Source organism: Anas acuta, chromosome 22 (genome assembly GCF_963932015.1).
Source record: "Anas acuta chromosome 22, bAnaAcu1.1, whole genome shotgun sequence".
Lineage (NCBI taxonomy): Eukaryota > Metazoa > Chordata > Aves > Anseriformes > Anatidae > Anas > Anas acuta.
In genome coordinates this window covers 4,526,274-4,542,861 of record NC_089000.1, presented here as the reverse complement: position 1 = coordinate 4,542,861, position 16,588 = coordinate 4,526,274, and the positions used below count along the sequence as shown (strand labels likewise).

The 16,588-nt window shown below is 49.5% G+C and overlaps 1 protein-coding gene across 1 annotated transcript; it reads right to left on the bottom strand.

The window, feature by feature from the left end:
- Positions 1-1,168: 1,168 nt before the first annotated feature.
- On the bottom strand, positions 1,169-15,240 carry GPR157 (G protein-coupled receptor 157). Its single transcript, XM_068658808.1, has 5 exons — positions 12,784-15,240; positions 6,853-7,066; positions 4,811-5,002; positions 4,078-4,341; positions 1,169-2,041 (listed from the first exon to the last, which is right to left on the bottom strand). The coding sequence occupies exons 1-4, from the start codon at positions 13,158-13,160 to the stop codon at positions 4,120-4,122; spliced, it is 1,005 nt and encodes a 334-aa protein (XP_068514909.1). The 5' UTR covers positions 13,161-15,240; the 3' UTR covers positions 1,169-2,041; positions 4,078-4,119.
- Between the last annotated feature and the right edge of the window lie 1,348 nt (positions 15,241-16,588).

The following is a 16,588-nucleotide window of genomic DNA, read 5'->3' as shown; positions in this document are numbered from 1 at the left end:
AGTCCTTAAAATTTTGTTAAGAGCTTTTTGTGAGCTCCAAAGCCCCCCCAGGATGGTTGCTGGAAGCCAGCACACGGCTCCTGCCCTTCATTCTGCCCCAACCCCAGGTCCATGCACTGGAGCACACTGAGCACAGGAGCTCCAAGGGGCAAAAAGACATCGCAGTATAGAGGATAAACTAAAAAAACAACCCTTGACATACAAGATAACTTTTTTTCAAAGGCTTGCAATGCAGACACAAGGCAGGGCGTTGATGCAACCCCCCTGACAGAGCAGCCAAAATACCTCAAGGGGCTTTCAGTCACTTCTAACACTGCAGAACAAACACCTTTCCCTCTGCTTGCTCTCTGCAGCATCCAGGCTCATTTCCTTGCCTGCCATGCAGCAGGCCTCCAGCAGAGAACGTTTTAGGATCAACCACTTAAATTTGGGGCACAGCTATAAGCCACAGAGCAGCAGATACCTCACATGGGAAGCATTGTGCAATCAATCAGTAACACAGACCGTTGCTCAATCAGTTCTGAATATAGCCATGGGCCAGCACCACTCCTTGCTCCAGGGCCCCGGCTGCTTCTAGCTCTGTAAAATGGCCAAAGTTTTAATCTGAGTAAAGTTCATTCACAGCTGTGAATGCACGGCGACTTACACAGCACTACTATTGTCAGCCTGCCCATTTTTGCCATAAAGACTTGAATTTTCTCTATTTGGGCAAGCCCTGGGAAAGCTCCAGCTGTGCCCAGCATTAGTCCCACCTACCTTACAGCATGGCCTCATCTGGAGAAAAATTAATTGGTAATCTCACGATTAGGTAACATTTGTAATCTCACACAGCTGAAGCACCACAGACTGTAAGATCAACAGAACTTATGGGAAACAAGTCCCACACGCTGTTTATTCCACAGATCATAGCAATAAGCTGGGGGAACTGAACATAATGTATAGCAGTGGACAGGTTTGCTCAGACTGATTGAAGGTTTACATTTCTATATGTATAAAATGATAGGAAGAGATATCCATTTATGTATCAGTAGAAGAGATTTGTCTTCTGACACATGCCTTGGCCAGTCTTTACACCACACAAGAAATCTGAAGACTGACCTCACAACAGCCCCTCACCCAAATCCTTCAAGGCACCGAGAGGCCCGTCACAACATGCTTGAACAACAGCTCGGTAAAGAAACGGAACTTTATTTTGTAGAAGTTGGAGAAAATATTTTAAAAAAAAACACAAGCAAGGGAGGAGCTGTAAATAAATTAACGCGGTATCTTCAACCAACAAACCGTCCCCTCCCTGGCCCTGATACAACGCTCCCGGGACAAACACTCCCAGGACAGGAGCAGGCCATGGGCTGTGCTATGGCAGAGGCTGGCTGGAGGCCAGCACGAGGCCAGCACGTGCCGGGCACCCTCCTGTGGACGGTGAGGGCCGTCCTCGCTGGAGGCCAGGCTGCTGAGCCCAGGTGCCCCTCAACACCAGGAGTCTGCAGAATTGAGATATCCCCAGGAGGCAAAAAGCATGCAGCCGGCACGCACCCTGGTGATGATGATGACCCCTGACCACCGAGGAGGAATAAAACGTGAAGAGGAACCATCCATCGCCACCAAACAAATGAGTCTGCATGCTGTCATCCATATTCAAGTGAAAAATGGGAGCCAGGTCAGAGCTCCCCAGGAGGTCTCACACCTCAGGACTGAAACCCATGCCCAGGACAGTCCCATCCAGCAGCTACTAAAGTTTCCCTATCCCCCTATTTGTTGACCCCAGAACTCACAACAACATCTTTGCCCTGTCAGACAGAAAAGCAAAACCCCAAACAGTTTTAAAATTTATGGTGGAGGGAGAGGAGAAGGAGGGAAGAAATCCAGGAGGCTGGAGTGCAGCCAAACAGCATCTTCCAGAAGATCCTGAGCGAAGTTCGGGACCACCGCAGCTGGGATCTGCACGTCCAGGACTGGGACATCTTCATTTTCCTCGGCCACTCCAGCGGTGCTTCTCCCCAGCCTTTAGCTCCCTCTGTGGGACTCTGGGGTGATCCTGCACCTGCACAACATGAAGCACAGTTAAAATCCCAAACCGTCCCCTCTTCCTGCACCAGGGTGCACAGGTTTGCTCTGGGGCAGGACAAAAGGCCTGCTGCAGCCTGAGCTGCAGGGGGCATCGCCCTGCAGAAGCTGAAAATAGGCATGGGGGGAAAACAGGCTCAGAATCAAACTTCTCCAGCCCATGCCCAACAGGGAAGGCTTCAGACCTCTTCCCAGACAGCTGATGCTGCAGGGAGCGCTGCGCTCCTACACTTCATGCCAAGACTGGAGGGGACCTGCCAGGAGCAGCCACGCATTTCTGCAGCCCACCACAGACCCTTCCTCTCCCATTATCCCATCCCTGCTTCTATTTAGGCTGTGATCAGCTGCAGCGTTAGAAACTAAAGACACTTCTAGGAACCTCTCCGTTGGCTGTTTTTACTTCCCTGGCCTTGCCTGCATGAAGGCTTCTGTCAGAGATTTTCCACTTGTATCAGCACAGGTGCTGTTGCCAATAGCTGATCTTCACGAACCAGCATGCTTCCCCGAACCCCGAGGAGCAGGGAATGTTATTCTGTCAAGCTGCACATTGTTCCAAAAGCATTTCTCAGCACTCTGCTGTTATGGAAAAAGGGAAATTGAGAACAAGGAGTCTTTTTTGATTTTGTTGGCTTTGCTTTCCCCTGCTCCTTCAGCCAAGTTGGTGACATTACTACCATCTCTTCAGGGGGGTCTCTAAAAAAATGAATGCAGCACAATTCTATGTCTTGTAACATTTAAGATTTACTATCCTGCCTTTCTGCAAGAACAGTTTTTAATATAGCTCCTCTTTCAAAGCCACACGGGGTTAACATAAGGTTGAGCTACCAAGGTTGCTACTTAGCTGTTAGAAGTTTTAAAAGAAAAAAAACTTCTGAAAGCAGGCAAAACTTCTTGAAGTCATCTATACCAGAGATAAAAGATGCTTGCATCTAGCCTTCAAAGGCTCTGGGGATGCTAAAGAACTGAGCCCCTCTCCAGCCCCATGAAATGGGCTAATGAGCCCTTGAGGACTCCACCTTCCCAAGCCTACACAGCTCTTGTACAAGAGGGCTCAGATGTATTCACATCTTAATGAAGTTATTTCCTGAAGTGAAGACTTGGCATGAAGAGGACTCGCCTCTGCCTAGTCCCATGAGGTCACTGTACCATGCAGTTTGTTCTGCGTGCTGTTAAGGTGACTAAAATTAAAGTAGTGTGAGCAGGTTTGGAACAGCTGGGTGCCTGGAGCAGTGGGAGCCTGGCAGCTGCTGTCCCTCCCCAAGCGATTCCTGAGCCTTCTGCTCTTTCTGAAAAACCTTGTTATACAGATTAAAAAGAATTGTTTATTGATTTTTAAAAAATCTGCCTGGTTTTGTTTTGTTTTGTTTTTTTTTCTCTCAGGCTTTGTGGTCTGGGAGGACCAAACCAGAAATATGTCAGAGTGGTCCAAAGACCTACAGTACATCCCCCCAAGCCTCCTCTCCAGGCTGCAGCTGTTCCAAACTTGCTCTTACCAGTTTAATTACTACCTTTAGCTACACAAGAGTGCTATCAGAATCTGCCTCAGGCAGAAGCCCACACAGAGCCCCGGCCCCAAATGCTTCTGTTTGGATTTAATCCGAAACTCCTGCATGTTCTGCAATTATCACTCATTAGGTCAAGCCCAAGGAATCAAGACACTTGCACAGACAAAATCAAGTGCATCATCCAGTGTCAAACCTTGTACCTCAAGCCACAAAGAACTGATGCCAAGGCTGGGCTCCTGCAGATTCCTTACATAAACCCGCATGAGTCACCAACCCCCAGTCCCCCGTTGTGATAAATGGCAGCAGGGATTGGATTATGATACCAGGAACACTCCGGGCACTAAAGGCATCTGAACTGTGCAGTACTGAAGACATGCACGTGTCATCCCTACAGACAGGGAACCCATACAACAGGAGGAGAACCCTACCCCGCAGGGGAGCCCTTCCACCCCAACTGCAGCTCCCCAGTTCTTGCACTGGGTCCCAAAGTGGTGTAAATGCAGCTTACCCAGAGAGATGAGGTCAGTGCAGAGCTGTGGGCAGCGCAGGCTCAGGTGCTGGAAAGCAGAGGTTTTGTCCGCTCAGGGTCTGGCACATCCTCGCTCCCAGCAGGGTCTGGGCGCTGCCGGGTGCTGCTCGACCTTGTTGAAGGCCAACCCGAGTCATCATAGTGGCAACAGCACAGAGAGGAGAGCAGGCGAGCCCGGACCACGCGCGTACAGAGGACGAACATAATGCAGTTGGCACCTCCTTGGAACGTGTTCCCAATCCCCTGCAAGGGGGCAAGAAAGGAATTAACCAGTGCTGTTTGTACCAACACTCCCCCCCATCCAAAACATCAAACGTCAGGTGAGACCAGCTGTAGTGCTGTCAGCAACTTCCACCTAAGCGAGGGAAACAGAGGAAAAAACAGTCTCACACCCCAAAACAGCACCGGCTGCTGTTGTGCCACTCCTGCAGCCTGGTCTGGGTGTGGAGCAGGCTGCCCCTGCTCCAGGACAGGCACCCAGCTTCCTACAAGCAGCGTGCCTGGGGCAAACTCCCACTGCAGTTATTCTCAGTGTCCGCTAGATGATGCTGGAACTGCACTGCTGAGCATCCCAGGGAGCTGATGCTCCTGCATCGCGCATGTGTTGTGCCAGCCTGAGCTGCATCCTGGCGCAGAAAGTGATGTTGAGAGCAACCAGGCTTTATCTCCCTTCCAGACCTTCCTTCTAACACGCTGCCTGGCCAATACTTACATGCAGGACAACCAGGACTGAGTTTTGCACTGCAGGGGAGTTGCAGAGCGTCAGAATGAATCGCACGGTGCTCCAGATGCGGAGGATGATGAAGATGACAGGGATGAGAATCAGCTTTTTATCTGCTATGGAAGTCCGGGGCTGAAGCGGTGTTCTTGAGAGAATGGGGCGATACTCTGAGAGCGCCGCATGCTTCCGTGGAGATGGAGGAAAGACAAAAATGTGAACAAAAAGGCTACACACTCAGGACATTGAGCTCTGGGAATTCTTTCCAAAGCCAACCCAGTTTTTGCATCCTGTGGGCAGTTGATGGTCTTGAGCCACATACTGCCCTTGTTAATGCAAACATTCCTGCTAAAGCCAAGGAGTTGCAAATAAAGGAGATCCAGCCCTTTTTAGAGCTTTATTATACCCTACATTGCTGGGTCAGACAAACAAATCAGTGCTGCAGGAACCTGCTCTCCTGGTGCCTGGTTGGGCAATTTTACAGATCCAGCAGTCCCTGTGCAGGACCTGGTGCTTGATTTCTGACCATACACTGTTAGCAACGGTCTTCCATAGGTTTAACAAGCCAGCAAGCCTCTCTAACATTACAGGTAGTAAAATGTTTCTGGGATCTATGCCCTGGATAAGGGCAGTTGGAGGTACAAGGCCCTGAGATCTTTCCATGCTGGAAGCTGCTGGATGGATGCAGCATCCTGGATGGGGGAGAGCAGGGCACCACAACCCATGGAGCACCTCTGGGGACACATGAGCATGAATACTAGCATGGCAATGCAGGTGAAGAGATTAAATCTCAGGACAGCTCACCTGCTGAAGACTATTTCTCCTGCCACCAGGGCTACCGAGCACACACAGCTTTCATGCAGCGTTCTCCTGGGCTCCAGTAATCCCAGGTGTGACTCCTCAGCTCTCATTCAGAAAGATTGATATGCCCACTAGATGCCTCCCCCACAGCAGATACTTCCACAATCTGAAACCATGCCAGAACCAACCCTGCAAAACCCAAAAGTCCAGCCCAAACCCAGCCTTGGCCGGCTGTTGCTCTTCCTTGGAAGTGTGAAGCTCCTAGAGGAGGGCTTCTCCAGCCCAGCAAGCCCCACGTGCTGCTGCTCCGACCCCGCTCCGAGCATCAAGTGGCTCTCAGCAGGACGGGAGAACAGAGCAGCCACGTGTCCCTGGCAGAGCAGCAGGGGGATCAGCTTTCCAGGCAGTCACGTTGCTGTCTTCAACAGCTGCTGGAACATTGAGTCCTGTCTGCCTTGTGTCTGTAGTGGTGACAGGCACGAGCAAAGCCTTCCCAGCTTCCCTTCCCTGGATCCCTTGGGACCAGCACGGACTGTGCTGTCCTGCCAGCTTGTCTGGGGAATCCTGCCCTCACCAGAGTTGTGTTTATCCATGACTACTGCCATAGCTTCACCACAGCAAGCAGGTGTGCACAGCAACACATTCCAGAAGGACATTTCTCTGGATTTCTTTTTCTAATGCAACTAATTAGGTGTTGTTCTTTCCGCCAATGTCATAATTTAGATTTCATTTCTATTATGCAAGTATTGTCCAATATGTCTGGATTCTTTGTGCTCACAATAAACAGCAGCAAAGAACCCTCTGAGGCCTGCAAGTACAAATAGGGACTCAGAAGCAAGCTGTCATTAGCAATCCTAAAATGACTGTGGTTAGGTAAGTCAGTCCAGAGGCCAAATTCAGGCTTGGTACAAGTGGAACTATGTGGGTGACTGATAAAAGCTGAATTTTGTCCTTCACACATTGTCTCAATTCCTGCTGCAGGACTCACATTTCATCTCGTAACCCCTTAAGTTTTCAAGAGGCTTTTACATTCTTCTGGTGCTAAGTCATTGTGCAATGATGCTACGGGCTGCTGACTCAGCAGTACTGCTTCTCCCAGCAGTTGGACATATTTCAGCAGTTTATGAAGCAATTCCTGCCTGTGTAGCTGCTAATACACAGCGAAATCTTCAGAGTGGGAGGATACAGTCACACAGCAAGCCTGTAATGTGATCTGAAAGCAGCAAAGTACTCACCGCTCTGTTAATGTGCTTCTTGATGAGGATGTAGAGCACTGGCAAAGTCACATAGGCCAGGATCTCCCAAACTTTCCCCGTTAGCAGCATCCACAAGACCCGATCCTCTGCATCGAAGTTGACCCAGCACCAGCCCACAGAAACATTGGAGGCATCGTAGCCAATCTTCTTCAGAGCAACAGCCGCAACCGTAATGCAAAGGGGGATTCCCCAGCTGAGGAAAGAACAAGAGCAGCAAGGTTAAGCTAAGAACACACTCAATTTAGTCTCCCCAATACCCTGGGAGAAATGGGTGACAGACGAAGGGATCTTTCATCGCACAGGATGCCAATTCCTCCTGCAGGATGCCAGCACTCCTGCACCAAGCCTAAGGGATGTGGCTGTGACAGGCAGGCCTCTGACAGCACCCGGTGGGGAACACAAACCCACACAGTCCCCGCTTCAATTCCCTGGGATCCACTCTAAGAACTAGGGATCTCAGTCCTGGAGGACACACAAAGGATGGACAGGTGATGATGTGCCAACCTGAGCACCAGAAATGAGACCTGGCCTGCACATCTAGCAGGTGAGATCCAGGATTTGGCAGGCCACAGCACAGTACAACGTGCCCATCCTGCAGGAGCCAGCCATTCGAGAGCAGGCCCGTTCACAGCTCTCAAAACACAAGCAACCAAACCCCGCACTGATTCCTACGTGACGCTTTGCACAGGTGACACAAAGAAATCCACGATTTCATTGCATCATTTGTGTTTTTGTAGTTGATGGTGGTGCTAGTAGTAGTGGTGGGGTTATTTGGTAGTTTTGATGGAGGTGTAGTCAATATTTTGGGAGCAAGAATCATTTCTGAAGGACCAAGGGAAAGTTTCTTCCCAAAGAAAAGCACTGGCGGTAACAGCATTAAAGCTGGGGAAGCAAAGAGGAGCCAGTTGCACATCATTTGGAGCTGTGTTTTGACGTCAGCTTCTGTGCTGCCAGCAGAGGCAGATATAGGGAAGCACCTAGCAGAAAAATAACTGCGGTGACACACAGGGACTAAGTCACTCAGCAGCTCGGGCTGCCCACAAAAAGCTGTGAGCAAGAATCAAAAGATTCCCCCAGCCCAGATGTAAAAACACCCAGCCCTTTCCCATCGGCTGTGAATACCCAGGACTTCACAGAGCTGCCCCGGCCCACGATGTACAGCTCACACATCACCCCGTGGCTGAAACACTGGAGCTAAATCACATCACCTGCCCTTCCCACATTCACCCTCAGAAAATGTTTCTGAGGAAGCTTACAAGGGACGGTTCCTCAAACAATGGCAAATGCCTCAGAGAGCTGAGATTGAGCTTTCAGCATGAACACCCTGCTCTCTGCAGACGCAAAGAAAAAGCCAGTGCTGTACTGGTCTCACCATCATCCTGGTTCATACTTGTATTGCTGGTGGCCTGGAGGAGCTATAGAGAACATGGACAGGATCACGCTCCTAACATCACCTATATACACACAAAATAAATGTAAATAGAAAGGTATAAGATATTCGGAGTCAATTGGTGGTGGTGTTTAAGGACAGCTCTGCTGCCGGGAGTCCTCCTTGTGCTGTTATCAGAGCCTCCTGAACACGCACCAGGCATCAACACCACCATGAAAATTCCTTCTACACCTCTCAAAACCTTCTCATTCTGGTAAAAATGGTGAAGTGGCCCAAGAACAAGGACTCTAGGCTCAGAGGTTCACGTTTCAGTATCTGGAAGAACTGACCACTGAGGTACAGATAAGCACTCAAGAGAACTGGCCCTTCCTTAAAGAAACCATATTAAAGGACATCAGCACAAATGAGTCCAGCACCAGGACAAAGGAAATGTATTAAGAAACTAATTTGCCTAAATAATGATCTCCACAGTGACCTGAAACTGAAAGAGAATGATACGAGGAGATCAAACTGGGTCAAATTACTAGTTATAAATATAAAAGAACAGTGTGAGGACATACAGACACATAAGGAGAGGCTACAGTATGAAGTAACAGCTCACTAGCAAGGGACCAAAAAAAAGAAGTCTTCAAGTACCTAACCAATAAAAGAAAGATTGGGGAAAAAAACTGCCACGCATCAGGAGCCTAATTTAAGCTTCAGTTTTCACAGAAAGAGTGTATTGCTATCAGAAGGTTATCACAACTAACATTAAGCACAAAGGATCACAAACCCAAAGTGAAATTGGAAAGAATCTAGAAAATAATCAGACATTTCAAGGAAATTCATCAGTTCCAGCTTATTTGAAAATGTTTTAGAAAAGGGGAAAAGGAGAACTGAGACTCATGATTAAATTATTTTTAAGAACCCCTACAGAACAGATTACCGAGGACTGGAAAATACCAATGCTTCATACTTATCTAGAAGAGCCAGAAAATAATACATTACACACACCCAAAGCAAGTTTGAAGACCGGACTAAAAAGGATCCAAGATAGCATGAAGAGGCAGAAATCTTCCTTTGAGCCCCACGGTGTAATTACGTAGGTTGGGCCTCTCAGATCTAAATGCCATCAGTGCAGGAGATAAAAGGAGGCAATCCCATCCCTCAGGCAGATACAACTGTACTTATTTCCCTAATAGAGCACCCAGCAACCTATTAATACAAATTTATCCAATCCAGCACATCACTCCAGATCAACACAAGCACTGCATTTATATGAGGTAAGGCAAGGACTCACGCTGGGCTGGTTTTCTTGTCCTCAGTGTGCCTGAGGTCGGATTGCTTACCACCATGTTTTGATTTACTCTGGACAGGTGCTTCCTCCCCCACTGGCTCCTGCAAGCAGGGAAGATTCGCAGTTGTTGGGCTGCACAGGTCGGACAAGCAGCCATCCTACAGCAACCTGCAGGTGCTTCCTGGTGGGAACTGGAATTTTTACTCTTCAAGAGAAATATCAGGCTTCTGGGGATCCACCCAACTTGAGGAAAGAGCTTCGAGCACATGCTGTAGCACAACCCCAGACCAAATATACGACTGGTTTAATTTCTGTATTTTCTTACCCAAACATTAACTGAGTCTGTAGTATGCTAGTACCAAGCCACTGCTACTATACAAAGACTTCTCCCAGAGAATTTAAAAGCTGAGGCAGCAGCAACCAGGTAGCATCCTTGGCTTGGCCTGACCACCTACAGCCTGTTCTGAATGAGGAGACTAAGCCACATATATGTATATATATGCTTACAAGCATCTGCACAGCCCTTTCATGAAATGCAAACACTTCAGAGGTTGACAGCAACCTATCGAAGACAAAGCAAGGAACAATCCCAAGGTGGGATCTGGCCCACTCCTCGCCCTAAGTTTGGCTCAGCTGCTCTCAGAGCAAAGCCATTGCCCAACCAAATGATGCCTGACATTTAGAAACACAGAACAAGCGAGGTAGCCTGGAAACACTCCCAATGCCAGAACTTGCAGCTTACAAGTACTACAAATATTTTCAAAGCTAACTGCAAGCTTGTTTTCAAAGCTCCTCTGAGCTCAACACGTGTTTAAAAACAAACCAGGGCCTGCAGTTGCCCAGTCTAGCTCTAAAAGAGGTGCATGTGTTACCGTGACTCAACTCGGTGAGGAACAAACCCGTTCATCAGGTTTCATCCCCTGCAACGTCCTGATTTCCCTAAAAACAAAATTCCAGGTAGTAGCTTCCAACACACGCTTAGCCAGCTCTGCTCTGCTAAGGAACAGAGTCTCTGGTTATGCTCAATGTTAAACGAGCACGCCTTGCTACAAACACATGCCCTGGATGAGCAACTGCTTGAGAGGGCTGGAAAACTTGTGCACGACCAACCCCGTCCTGCCTTCCAGCCCTGCCAGACACCCGTCTCAGCACAGCTCTTCACATGGCAGACACTGCGTGACCATGTCAGCAACCTGTCAAGTGATAAAAGGAAAAAAAAGAAGTCCCACGTTCTTGCCTAGACAAAAACGTGTAAACTTATCTCTAAATCCTTAGAGAATCACCTATTTTTGCCCTCTTTTATTTTGCCCACCCCCCTGCAGCTAGTGCACACGCTAGGATCTTTCCATACGAGTTGCAAAAATTTCTGTGTGTGTAGCACAAGATTTTTCTGGCCAAAAGCAAGGCAGACACCCAGAAGGGATCTGAAGCACTGAAAAGTATGGGGGGAGCCCCTGCCAAGCACAACATCCAGAATTTGTGCTTCTGATGGAGCTGTCAGGTAGTGACAGTAATGCAGGAAGGAGGATGTGTCAGGAGGGGCTGGGCGGAGGACAGGTCCTCACTTGTTTTCCCTGCTTTGCTCACAGGTTGTAAAGCAAGAAGACGCTTTGAACGCAGAATGGGAGTCACTGCTTATCAAGCAGAACCTGGAAATAGGACTTAGATGAAAGCTATCTACACTGCCCTTTAAACAGGGCAAGCGGAGCTGAGCAACACCTAGAGCAGAAGATGGCATTTGATTTTGACTGCAGAGCCCTGAAAATAAACCTAGCAAATTCACCCGGAGGAAGTTGAGTTCGAACACTCCCTTCCTCTCTCGCAGCGCCACGGTGCTCTTGGGATTTGACTGCTGTGAAGGAGCGCACAGATCAGGGCCAGCAGCAGCTCGCTGAGCCTCCCCGAGCTGCCTTCTGCACCCTGCACCCGACGAGGCTGAGCAGCATTAAACCAGGCCGAGATGTTTAAGTACAGACCCAGCTCACACTGCGAGCAATTAGCAGACAGGGAAATTACAAGCGGGGTAGGTTTGCAGCAGCTCTTTGATGCAGCCTGATGCAAACAGCACGCCCATGAAGAAGTCAGGCTCCGTGTTTCTGTTCCCTCAGCCCCATGCGTGTCTTCAGCAGCAATTCCTCTTCTCCACAAGTCACCCAGTGCAACATCATCCTCAATTGAAAGGAAAAAAAGAAAACAAGCTGCCTCCTGTCTCATTGCATCTCACTTCATCTCCTGCACCCCGTGCTGGTGCGGCTGGCCACGTGTGTGCAGGCACCTTGGGCTTGCTCGCAGGCAGACCTGAGCATCAAGCAGCAATTACAAGAGGTGGGGCAGGATTCCTGTCCTCCCTGATTCCCTCTTAACCTTAATGTCTGTCACTGCCCCATCTTTACTTAGCTCTAACTCAATCACCTCCCAAGTCACCCTGTTGACAATAAGAGGTGACAAATATTTCACTGAGAAACAGAACAAATAAAACCCATTCCTTTGCTTGCCCTGACACTTTTTTTTTTTTTTTTTAAAGAAATCATTCCTTGTATAATTTAGTGCAAAAGCCTGGCAGCCCAGAGCACTAAGGGATCACTGTTTTGCTCGGCGTGGAGGTAAGCACATGATCACACAAGCTCAAATTGCATAATGAAGGCTTTTACTGAACATGATGTGGAAAATCAGCTCACTAACCAGCAGCAACCAAGACATCGAGCTACACTGTGGGCTGCTTTGTCTGGCTTTCAATCAAACATGCCAAAACAACCTTCAGAGCGCTTTTCTCGCAGCCTCCTCGCTTGCGGTCTGGGTTCCCCTAGGAGCGCTGGGTTACAGCAACCTGCTAGGGGAAGGGGGAGGACAAACAGACACGGGAAATCCGGGAAACGGATCCCAAACGCGGGAGCTTGGGCAGCAGCAGGCAGGGAGAGCAAACACAAGTTTCGGGTTATTACTGCTAGGGTGTCAGAGCAGGCTGTGGAAGGGGAGAAGCCAGGATTTTGAGTCACTGGCACATTATCTTTGCAACTTAAGCAACCCGTTTTAACTTTTCCACGTCTCTACTTCTTCCCATGGGTGCAGCAAGGGGGGGAAACAAGCAGGGCTGGTTAGTCCCAAAGCAGCAAAACCCCTGGTCAGAAGGAACTCGAGAAGGACACGGCATCCCCAAGGAGCAAGTGGGTGCCGTGAGCGCAGCGTGCCGCACACGGGGCACCCATGGGCTCCACGTCTCACCGGGGCGTCCGGCAGCACCCACCTCACCGCGTGGAAGCAGCAGAGCAAGCCGGCCCCCGTGGGCGAGCCCCTCACGATGGTGAGGTAGAGGTAGAGGGCAATGGCCATGGTCCAGAAGAAGGAGCTGGTGTTGGAGAAGGTGGACAGGGCGCCCTGCAGCACGCAGTCCCACGACGTCCTGTCGAAGTCCTGCAGCACCCCGTAGAAGTAGGAGAGGGCTGAGAGGAGGTCGGCCAAGGAGAGGTAGAGCAGGAGCTGCCTGGGACGCGTCCGAAGCTCCGGCCACAGGGCATGGGTGCAGAGCAGGAGGCAGGAGCCCAGGCAGGACAGCAGGCAGGAGACCAGCACCACCGCCCGCTCCGCCGCGTACAGCTCCGTCGGGGGCAGCGGCCGGGGCATCGCGGGGAGCCCAAGCGAGCACCCAGCCGGCAAAAGGTCGGAGGGGAAGGGAAGGGATGGGAAAAGAAGGGAAGGGAAGGGCCGGGAGCGGCGGAGCTCCCTCCGCAGCCCCGCTGCCGCCGCCCCGCCCCGGACACCCCGGCGGCGCCCCCCCAGCCCGCAGCCGGCTCTGCTCGCAGGGAGAGGCGCACAGCTGCCGGCAGGGAAGGGGAAGGGCCGGCTCGGTGCCCTTGGGTTTATTCTCTCTTTTTTTTTTTTTATTTTGAACTCTCGTCCCGAAGTCACGCTTGCTTCCTCTCCTCCGCAAGCAGAGCGCGCAGCTCGCCCGCAGCCCAGGCAGAGCCCCCCAAACTCAGCGGGACCCCCCCCGACCCCTTTTGCTTTCCTTATTTTTACCTTTTCCTCGCTCCACAACACCCCCAGCTCACACCGTACCTCGCGGACCTGCAAGGCAGACACCCCTAAGCAGGCACAAACCGGGGTTCACTACCACGTTCAGCACATTTCGTATTTCTGTCATAAATAAACTTGGTTCACTTTGCTGAAACTTCCTTGGCTTCCCCGCAGGTACCTCATCTCTCTCAGCTTTGATTCTGGGAGCGATGTGCTCAGTTTCCAGTGGAGTTCGTTGTTGGTTCAGGTGTTTTGTTCCCTAAAACAGCTTAATCCTACTTGTTCACCCTAAAACAGCTTAATCCTTCCCCCAGCAGGAGCAACAGAGGATCCCAGCTGAGCTCACAGATTTTAGCAAGGTTTATCTAACCCACAAACCCAGGTGCCTTATCCCCCACCTCACCTTATCCTAGGAGCCTGAAGCCATCCAACATACCCCAGAAAACCTATTCCTAACAGAAACGTCTTCTGTTTGCGCAGTGCTTTTTGCCACGATGCTGTTTCAGTTTTACATCCCCATCTTCCAAATAGGGAAGGGGTTCCTCAACATTTAAAATCATGTATTTTTGCTACCTTATACTAAAAAATCACCATTTTACAACCATGTTTTTCAGGATAACCAGTACTTCACTCTATTTTTTTCTGCTATTACCATTTTACTGCAAACCATCTCGCAGCTGCTGTCCAAACCCATCCCTTCTGCCCCAGATTCACATCCAAGTACAAGCCACACCAGCGCTTTCCAAGAAGTGGATGGAACTTCAGCACATTTTAAAATTGTATTTGCTAATTCTCCTGCAATATACGGGCTTGGCATACTTCTTGGTCACCTTGATGGATCAGTCATTTGCTGTGTTAAAAGGCACTGTTTTGAAACATTTTCCTACATAACCTTTTTGACCTTTAACACTCAGTTAACTTCCATCAAGCAGGCTTCTACATTTAGAAGTGCTTTTAGCAGAAGTTTATTGTGGAGCCTGATGCCCTCTCTATGTTCTTTATAGGAAAAGGAAGCTGCAGCAACTTGCGTTTCCCCTGCACACAATCTGACACTAATATAGCTCTAACTAATCATTATTCCAGGCCTGCTTTAGCTACCATCTGACCTCCCCCAAAAAAACAATTATCTTTTTTTTTTTTTTCCTTTGGTCAAGGCTGCATTCCCACAGCTTGCTCTTATGTTTTTGGCTTCTTCCTTGTTCTTTAGTTTCCCTTCCCCCCACTTTTATAACACTAAAGAAAGGAGACAGGCTCACCCACTTAGTACAAACATCCAGAAAAACCACTTCGTCTCCAGCCCCGGATCCTGAAAGTTGCTTTTTGGGAGAGAGGGAGGGAGGAAGGGAGGGAGGGAGTGTGTGTGTGTGACTGATGTAGCTCTACAATACAGCTTAATTCTGAAGCCTTGCAAGACAATTTATTTCCACAGCTTATGGCCTGACTTAAGCTCTTTTAGAATTGGATAGCAGAGAATACCTGACTTGCAACCATAAGTTTGCAGAGCTGCAAATTTTGGTGTTGTCCAGTTTTACAGAGATATATTTTGCCCTTGGCAATCAGAAATTAATAGGACAGGCACGGGATCTCTTCCTGCTTCCTGAAAATAGGGACATGGTTAATTTGCACACACAAGTCATCATTCAGCAGCAGGGCATGCAGAGATAATGCTCCAAAACTGAGTAATAAAAGGAAGATAACTTCAAGATTTTCACTACCTTCTGTTTTTTGACTTCTCCGTGTGCAAGGCATCCATCCACCGCCAGCATCTCTGTGGTATTCCTGTAATTTTGGTGTCGTTACCTTTAATCGCAGGGCAGCGGTGCAGCTGTCTGCCTGTCAGTCCCAGGGAATCCGCAGCTGTCCAGGGAACAGAAAGATTTGCAAACTGCCTAAAAATACACGACAATTCAAAGGAAGCATTGTGTGTAGCTCAGAGCAGGGAGAAGTCAAAGTCACAGGGTGGTGAAGTAACCTGCTACTTGGTGGAAGGACACAATTTCTTCTTTTTTTAGCTACTTAGAAAGCTTTCTGACACACAGGCTGCCCCCTGCATCTAATAAAACATCAGTCGAGCTGTAATGACAAATCCACTTCCACTAACCAAGATGTAGTGTACTGACTTTGCAAAAAAAGGCTTCAGTAAGATTTTGGTTTGTTTTTTTAACTTCGCCTTTGCAGCTGGCCAGGAAGTTGGGCACAGTCCTCTATTAAGTGGGAACCTGGTTTATGCCTCAGGGTTTTTAAGTGATTACTAGGGGCTGAGACCCCCCCCCAGCCCTTCTTGCACATCACAGCCATGATGCTGGCACAGTACTTTGTAACTCTCAATTTAGTGCCAGAGCAGGGAGACAGCTTTTGGCAGAAACAGGGAAATGTCATGGAAAAGGTCCCTGCACACAAGTCCTGCTTCCACTCCTTCCTGCTCCTCTGCTGGGTTCAGAAGCCAGCTCTGGGTTCACCAAGGGGAGAGAAGAGTCTGAATCGCTCCACAACCATTTGGACACCTCCACATCACAGCTTCAGCACGGCAGGAGACTGACACCAGCAATAGCTGTGCGTTTCCACCACCCAGCCAACAAAATCCAAACTCCCTTCCCCAGCTTTGCGTTCATTACAACAGAGCGCTGGCTGCTGACACCCAGGCAGCCTCGGCACCCACAAGAGGTCACTGCTGGTCCAGGCTGAGAAATTTTCCTATTGCTACTGCCCCGATCTGACAGATGCTCCCCATGGCTGCAGCTCTGGGGCTCCAGCCCCAGCAGGCCGCCACCTGCACCCCAAAACCAGCCCTGCAGCTGGGATAGGAGGTAGCAAGGAGGAGCATGCACACAACTGCTGAAACAGGGTACACCTCTAACCCACCCGCATCGTGCTGTACTGGGTCTAACCAGCAACCCAATGGCTTTCCTTGAGAGATGCTTAGTCATTTCTAGCACTTTTCCACTTACATTAAAAATGCGTAGTCAGGCTGCGGAGACCGCACAAGAATTTGAGCCAACAACCCACAAAAAAAAAAAAAGCCACCAGCAGCAAGG